At 50.6% G+C, this 8,265-nt stretch overlaps 1 protein-coding gene across 1 annotated transcript; it reads right to left on the bottom strand.

Annotated features, from left to right (window-relative positions):
• Positions 1-3,781: 3,781 nt before the first annotated feature.
• MEX3B (mex-3 RNA binding family member B) lies at positions 3,782-8,063 on the bottom strand. The gene is made up of 2 exons (XM_067698500.1): positions 7,438-8,063; positions 3,782-6,606 (listed from the first exon to the last, which is right to left on the bottom strand). Exons 1-2 carry the CDS (start codon positions 7,718-7,720, stop codon positions 5,159-5,161), a joined length of 1,731 nt encoding a protein of 576 aa, XP_067554601.1. The 5' UTR covers positions 7,721-8,063; the 3' UTR covers positions 3,782-5,158.
• Between the last annotated feature and the right edge of the window lie 202 nt (positions 8,064-8,265).

The raw sequence follows: 8,265 nt of genomic DNA, 5'->3' as shown, positions 1-8,265 counted from the left end.
TTTTCAGTAAGCAGTCTATTAAATTTGCTCATAACTCATTGGAGTCACTTTGGGCTGTTCTGTAAAAGCAGGAGTCTTCTGTATGTCTGCACAGGGCATGGTTAAAAGGAACTAGGTTTCCAGAAATCTCTAGTCTCCACTTCACCAAAGACTGCCTGTTGGGCAAAGCATTTAAGCTCAGTTTTTTGGGCTGTAAAATGAGGATAAAAATGATAGCCATATTATTCACTGCTTCACGGGGTGTCTGTGAGATGATTCATGTGAAAGCATTTTGAAAAGTGTAATGTCTCCTATACAAAATAAAATAATAGCATTGTATTAAAGATATGATGTCCATCAAAATGTTCAGATGTAGAAGATCTGGCCCAGACAAAATCGACAAACACCCCTCATGCTTCCGATTCTAAATTTTTTAAATTATTTTTGACCTATGAAAGTAATATAATCACATAGTAAAAAAACCCCAAAGGTCATGAGGATATTAAGTGAAAAAATAATAATGGCAAACATAAGGACTGATAGAGATAGAGAGCGCATACCATACGCCATGCATTATCCTAAATGCTCCTCAGAGCAACCCTTTGAGGTATGTTACTGTTATTATCCCCATTTCATAGATGATAAAAGTGAGGCACAGAGAAGTTTAGTAACTTTCCCAAGATACACAGCTAAGAAATGGCAGAGCCAGTTTTCTGTTATCAACCCCAAATACCAGCCTTATTCTCCAAGGATGACCACTGTTTTAACAGTTAATTGCATAACTGTATTCATTTTCTATTTGTGCATAACAAACTGCCCTAAAGCTTAGAGGCGTAAAGCAACAAACATTTATTAGTTCACTGTTTCTGTGGGTCTGGAATCAGGGTTTGGCTTAGCTGGGTATTTCTGACTCAATGTCTCTTAGGAGGCAGTCAAGATGTTGGCCAGGGCTGCAGTCTCATCTGAAGATTCAACTTGGAGAGGGTCTGTATTGGAGAGGGTCTGTATTAGAGAGGGTCTGTATCTCTCCCCAAGTTGCCTTGCCCCCCATAAAGCTTCAAGGACAATTACTACCAGCATCACCCTGGCCAGCAGGCTCAAAACCTCCTTGAGATGGAGCAAATTTGTTCATATTTCTTGGAAAGATAAGGCTTAAGAGATAAAAGCTCTGGATCGCTTAGTGCCTGATAGTCACTGACAATAATAGAGCTTTTCCCAAGAGCCAATGTTGGTAGGACTACATTTTGAGTGTGTTTTACTACAAATACGCACAGCAAAATCTCAATGGTTTCTCCCTTACGGTTGTAGAAAGGATCACAGGAGACAATCGAAAAGAAAGCGCTTTGAACATTCCATGCAAACATTATTATTGATTGAGTGCAATCTACCACTCTTTGGTGAAGAAAAATGATTTCCTTAATTTTGACCTCCCGTGCTCACACATCAGCCTTGGCTTCCCCTGCAATATTCCTGATACCACTAGAGCTACCCCGGGTAGTGGGCAATCCCAGAGCACCACCGAGGGTCAACCTCTTTGCATTTAAATGTCAGAACAATATCACCAATTTCAAGGCAGTGAAAAGACAGCAGGGAAGACCCATTTTCTTTGTCTACATCAGGGTTTCTCACCCTGGGCTGGATGATTCTTTGTTGTGCTTTGCAGGATGTTTAAGCAGCGTCCCTGGCTGTTACCCACTAGATGCCAGCAGCACTACCCCACGTTGTCATAGTCCAAAATGTCTCCAGAGATTGTCAAATCAGGGGTGAGGGGGTTTGCAAAATCACCCCCAGTTGAGAACCAGTAGTCCACATAAAGAAAGGAAACATGGACCAATAATTCGGGGCAGAGATGTCTGTTAGTTGGTATTTTGTTGCTGCAGAAAGACGGATTTCAGATGGGTAGCAGAAAGTAGAAAGGGAAACTGCTAGTAGTTGCAAGGCATAAAAGTGGTACCTCTCATCTCTCCAGCTGGAGAACCTCCACAGCAAGCGACCACCTCCACAGTTGTCATTTGTGGGACCTGGGGGATGGGACAAAAAGCCTGCCTTGGATCAAAAGTTAATGCCATCTAATGCCACTAGCATGTGTCCACATCCTCCGCTGGTGACAAGGGCCTGCCCTGCAGAGGAAACCAATAGTGAAAAGCTCTCTCTCCTCTCAAGAATCCTGGTTTTATTAATATATTCCAAAACGTCATGTCAACAAAGGGGACCTCTCACCGCAAAGAAACACAAGCCATCCAAGGGCGTGTCAGTAGCCTCGAAACCTGATTTTTTTTTTCCTCATGTTCTAAAGCAGCATATGGACCGCAAAAAAATCTCAGTGAGTAAGAGCCCATGTGAAATTCAACCAATCAAGGCTTCGATTTTTCCTCGCCTTCTCTGGAATCATTCTGCTAAAGCAGCAAAGCAAAGCTGCATCACTAAAGAAATCAGTGCAAAAAGACTCTTGGTTCTGTTCTAGGCACTTCGGAACAGCTGAAGGAAAGCGGGCATTGGACCGTAATATTGCTCCTTGCCAGGCCTCAGCTAACCTCCAGTCCTTGAGGGAGCAAAGAAGGGGGTAAACACTGCCTGGGAACTTTCCAGAGTTGAAGATGATGCCAGAAATTTCCCAAGCAGGGCCACTCCTTTCTCTCCTCCCACCCCAAAGGCCTGTCTCCTGCCTTTGCAGAGAATCATTCAAACCAAACAAATCAGGAGCTATGACGTAGGCAGTGACTAAATTTCCGGACAAATAAAAATGAATACAAAGGGGAAAAGAGGAACAGCCAATATATGTTACAGCCTACTCTTTGGACTCACCTGCTAAATGTTACCCATCAGCAGAGGTTAAAATAAAAGGCTGCCCACGTTCCAGGCAGACACCGTTCTCCAGGGGCAGCTCAGCTCAGCCTGGAAGTCCTTGGCAATCCAGCGGTATGGTCTGGTCATTCCTAAATACTCTCTAGAAGGCAGAGCTCCTGTCAAGTGAAAGCATGCAGGCTCCATCCCTTGACAAAGCCCCACAGCCAGGGAGCAGGTGTAGCCTGCCAAAAACAAACAAAAACTTCTCGCAAACAACAACAGACAGTTAACACCTGCAGCCTGTCAACACCAGTTAGCCTGCCTGACGAGCAGAAGCCTATTAGGACCAGTGCTCAAATCTAGCCCGGTCCTCGACCAGCAGAAACTGGCATCTCTGGGCTTCCCCCAAGGAAGTGACCTTCAGTGGAAACTCAGCACAGCAAGCGCAAGCCCTCAGCCTCCTTAAACTCTTGAGGGCCCTGCTGGGTGGGATGATGACCTTCCTAGGCCCTAGGCGCTTCTGCTCCCTCCTCCATAATAATATTATTCAAATTTATTTTTGATATAACTTTCAATACTTTGATACCTTGTTTTCTTAATGTGTTAGGTAAAATTGAATAGGTTTTGGTGGGCCTGAAAATTAAGACATTGTCTTTGAATATTTTCACTTCCTTTGCTTTATTTTCTTCTAATTTTAAGAGAAATTAAACCTCTTCCTGGGACCCGAAAAGAATCACAGATCCTAGGCACTGTGCCCACACATGTCTAATGAGGAAGCTCTGATTCGGTAGATAACATGCAATTAAAAAAAAAAAAAATACTGTTACCCACGGCCTAACCATCCAACCAAACACAACCTTGGCCTCTTTTGAAAGTCCACTCTATTGATAAAGTACTGACATAATACGCCTGGAAGTTGTATCTTTCAATTTGTCACTTAAGAGTGATTCCGTATAAAGGTAGACTCCGAGAAGCTTAAAAAAAAAACAAAAAAAAATCAAGTTACCACACAAGATAGATTTTCTTCAATATTTTATTTATATAGAAATACTTAAAAAATGAAGTAGCACCATTACTTAAGTTTTACCTTTATTATGTAGAACTTTAAATGTCAGAAAAATAAAACTCTTGATACAATTTCAAATCTTGTCTCAGCAAATATAATATTAGTATTTGACCATGAGGTTAAAGGCCCTTTATCATAAAATAAAATATACTTTGTTTTTTTAAACTTTGCTCAGTAAAGTACATTTAAGCTCAAGTAACATCACCTACATATACATAAACAAGTGGTAAACAAATGTATTAAAATAGAAATACTAAAACTATAGTGGTGCAACAGAATTTTTGTAACTTGCACTGAATTCTATTTATACAAATGTTAGAAAGCATCAACAGTTCCTTTTGACATGTTTATACATTTCCGTTTTTTGTAATAATATAGAATAAAATATGCTTTATATCACTGAATAGAAAATATGCTGGGTGAAGCAGATCTAGAAGATTTGTCTGAACCTATAAAATCTCCATCCCAACAGAATACTGTTCAAAACATTACACATTTTATGGTTTGTAATTCCGTCACAATTGTGTGATTATTAAAATAATACAGTGTTCTTTGCCATAAGGCCATACTAAAATAAAAAGATTTAACCCAGCTACAAAAAAGTTCACTGAACTTAAATTAAAATACTTGTAAACATCTTTGCAATATGAAATATAATTTTTCAAGTCAAAAAAGAATAAAATACTTCAATCTGTATAATGCAATTTCTCTTTAAAACTTTTAAACGTTTTTTAATATATAAGAGATATGTTACAGTTTCTTTAACTTTAATAAAGCTGCAGTATCCTGGTTTCACAGGAACTCCTGGCCCTTCCACGAACATTCAGAAAGGATCCACTGTGTTCTATAATAAGCATCGTAGGAACCCAGCCACAAAGGGGAACACACTAAAACAGTCCACACATCCCATAGCACTATTATTATCATCTTCATCATAATAATTATTGTTCATTTTTTCCTACTTTAAGAAAATGGAAAACTTGTGGGGTTTTCTTCTTTTGGAAGCTTCCTATTAAGTACAGTGTAAAAACTATCATTACTAGAATGTCGCCGTTCCTATTATTTATAGAGCATGCATTTAAGGTGGTTCGGAGGTTTTCCAGGCTACAGTACTCTTGATGCAGATATCCTGGCAAGTTCCTTTGTTTAAAAATCGAAATTTAAAAAATGAGCGGATACTACAGCTTTCCAAGCTCCTCTTCGGATCTCAGAGTGTGAGCAGGGAGGCGGGGAGGAGAAGGTGGGGCACCAAGTAGGCAGAGAGGCGCTGGGGAGTGAGGATGGAGGGAAGCGGGTTCTCCATCCCCCGCGTGGTGCGCGCCGCCTTCAAGAAAAGATGCGGATGGCCTGAGTGACCGCGGTGTGGCAGACCGGGCATTCAGGCTCACTCTTCTCACAGATGCGGTTGGCGCACTCCATGCAAAAGAGGTTGTGGCCGCAGGGCACCAGTGCGGCGATTACTTCGCTCTCAAAGCACACGGAGCAGTCGCGGCTGCCCTTACGCCGCAACCCAGAGGAGGAGGATGAAGAGCTGGAGGAGGAGCTGGACGAGGACGAGGAGCCGGACGTGTCCGACGGCTGCAGGCCCGGCAGCTGCGCCCCAAGGCCGTTGGCATAGGCGGCGTAGGCCAGGCCCCCTCCGCCCGGGTCGCTGCGCACCCGGCGAGCCAGGTGGTGCTCGCCCGCCCCCGGAGCCATGTGCAAGGGCGGGGACAAACGGGGGCAGCTGGTGCCCGGGTGCAGCCGGCGGTGCACCAGCAGCCCCAGGTTGGCGTTGGAGGGCGCGCTGGCGCCGCCCCCGGGAAAGACCACAGAGGAAGACGAAGCAGACGAAGATGCAGAGGAAGAGCAGGAAGAGGACACGGGAGCTGCAGGTCCGCCTCCCGGGGACCTCTCAAACTGGGCCCAGAGAAGTGGAGCCCCAGGCGGTGGGGCGGGAGCCGGGTCGAAGGTGGGCTGTAGCTCAGGACAGCCGTCAGGGGAAGGCACAGAAGCCTCCCCCGCCGTGTAGGTGTATCCATTGCCATTGTTGTTGTTTCCATTGTGAGCAAAGCTGAGCGCGGGGCTGGGGGGACTATAGTCCGCCAGGCGCGGGGTGGCAGCTGCACTGCCGCTGGTCCCCCCGCCGAAGTAAGAGTCTGTGGAGGCGCTGCCAAGCGAGCTGGAGCTGTCGTTGCGATAACTAGAGAAGGGCTTGCGGCCCGGAGTGGGCGTAATGCTGGGGGTGGGCTTGCTCCAGAGGCTGCCTGGGCCGGACCCGCCGGACCCATGATGCAGATCAAAGCCCACATCCGTGCCATTGGCGTGGAAGTCGTTCTCATCTGTGAGCTCAATGATGCCGCCAGTGCGCAGGGCGATGTGCGCCTCGATCTCCTCGCGAGCTCGGTCCACGTTCTCAGGCATGCCGGTCACCTCGAACACCGGCTCCTTGTCGCGGCTGGGCGTCACGATGTACGTGTGCGTCTGCTGCTGGATGCGCTTGATCGTGGCGCCCTTGGGCCCCACCACGAGCCCCACCACGCGGTAGGGCACCCGCACCTGGATGGTGGTCTGCCCCGGCAGGTTAGGCGGCCCGGGCACTGCGCCGTTGAGCGCCGTGTTCTTATTCCGCGAGGCGCGGATCATGGAGAAGTGCTCGGCGGCAGAGATGATCTCCCTCCGAGCCATGGCCACATCCTCCTTCCTGCCCGTCACAACAAAGACAGGCTCCTCCCCACGAACTGGGGTCTTGATATAAGTGTTGGTCTTCGCCCGCAGTGCTTTGATTTTACAACCTGGGAGCCAGAGTGCAGGGGACGGAGTGGGAGAGAGAGACAGACACGCCCATTACCCCGGGGTAACCGCGGGGACCTGGGACTGCCCGCGTACGGGGCAGCGGGAAGGCAGAACGCGCGATGGGCGGAAAGGGGGCGGCTCCCTCACAGACCCCGGGCCGCTCCACGGGCTGGAAAGCGGGTTCCACCCGCGAGGCGCTCGAGGAACAGTCCGTTGGCTGCCCAGCCCTCCCCCAGTGACTGCAGTCGTCCCGAGTCAAACCCGAGAATCCCAGAAAAAGTCAGCTGGGGAGATGCCGCTGGTATCCAGCGGGACGCGCCGCCGTCCGCCCTGAAGACGAGGCAAAGGGTTCGGGGAAGGCGACCGAAGGCCGAGATCCTCCAGCGCGGGGGGGACTGGTGGGAATGGGGGGCAGTCCCGGGACCCATTGTTCCTCCTCTGGGCTCCATTCCGCTTTGCAGAAATCCAGAATCCTCCTCCCATCCGATGCTCACTCCTCCTCCTCCCCCCTCCCAAAGGACCGATCAAAGGCCCCCTCCCCCAAGCATCTTATATTTAAATTCTATTTCCCGGGGTGGGCTGGGTGGGGGGCGCTAGGGGAGAAGGCAGTGATTTTCGCAGGAGAAAGTGCATCCCGCCGTGGCCGCGGCGCGGCTCTGGGAGACAGCCTGCCTGCACTTTCTTTGTCTGGGGCGCCGGCCCTTCGCGCGGCTCTTCCTCCCTCCCCAAGGCTCCCCGGCGCCGCGGATCTCGGTTCCTCTCCCGCCTTCCCCGCGGGGCGGTGGCCCGAAACCCTCTCACCTCCAGCTGCCCATCCCTGCCGGACCCACCTTGCCGCCCCACGATCTCGGCGACATGCTCGGAACTGGGCACCGGCACGCACTCGGTCATGTTCACGCTCTTCTTCCTCGGCTCGCTGTCGTACAGAGACGCGCCCTCGTCACTGTCCAGCCCCAGCAGGGAGAGCTGGTCGAGCGCGAGCTGCAGGGCTCTTTGGTCATCCAGGGTCTCTCCCCCGCCGCTGCCGCCGCCGCCGCCTCCCCCGCCGCCGCCTCCTCCGCCGCCGCCGCCGCTGCCGTTGCGCTCCAGGTCTGCAAACAGCGAGCTGGGCATCGCTCGGCCGTGCGCACCGCGCCCCCGCCGGCCCTCTGCTCGGCGGCGAGAAACTGCGGCCACAAAGGCAGCCGGGAAGCGAGTGGTCAGGGGCGGAGAGGCCGGCCGGCTGCAGAGGGCTCCGTTGCTCCTTTCTCGGCGCCGGGAAGAGTGGGTCGCTCCTTACGGTCCACGCCGGGCAGTGGCTGCGGGAGCCCCCGCCTGGGTCCCCACCCCAGATCTGCTGGCGGGTGGGGTGGGGGCAGAGCTCGAGCGGCGGCCGCGCGTGCCCCCCAAGTGCCCGGCTGGCTGGCCACAATGCCGAGCGAGAAGCGAGCAGGCGAGCGACAGCAGCGTTTCTTTAAGGAGCCCCTCCCCGGCTCCTCCACTCCCTCCCGCCCGCCCGCCCGCCAGCCCTCACTCAGCGCTTTTTCCTCCTCTCCTCCCCGCCTCTTGACTGAGCCTCTGCAGCCAGACGGCTCCAGAGGGGGACGAGGGAGGCGCAACGTCACCGGCGCGAGCTGACTCTACAATGCTACTGACACTATCGCTGGGGGAGGCGATTG

This window comes from Pseudorca crassidens, chromosome 1, assembly GCF_039906515.1.
Source record: "Pseudorca crassidens isolate mPseCra1 chromosome 1, mPseCra1.hap1, whole genome shotgun sequence".
Classification (NCBI taxonomy): domain Eukaryota; kingdom Metazoa; phylum Chordata; class Mammalia; order Artiodactyla; family Delphinidae; genus Pseudorca; species Pseudorca crassidens.
Note: the sequence above shows the minus strand (reverse complement) of the source record. Positions and strands in the feature narration are given on the sequence as shown.

Excerpts from the sequence above, each read along its gene's own strand:
- MEX3B (XM_067698500.1), bottom strand. The coding sequence starts at position 7,720 with ATGCCCAGCTCGCTGTTTGCAGACCTGGAGCGCAACGGCAGCGGCGGC. Across the intron at positions 6,607-7,437 it reads CGAGATCGTGGGGCGGCAAG|GTTGTAAAATCAAAGCACTG; the intron begins GTGGGTCCGGCA and ends TCTGGCTCCCAG.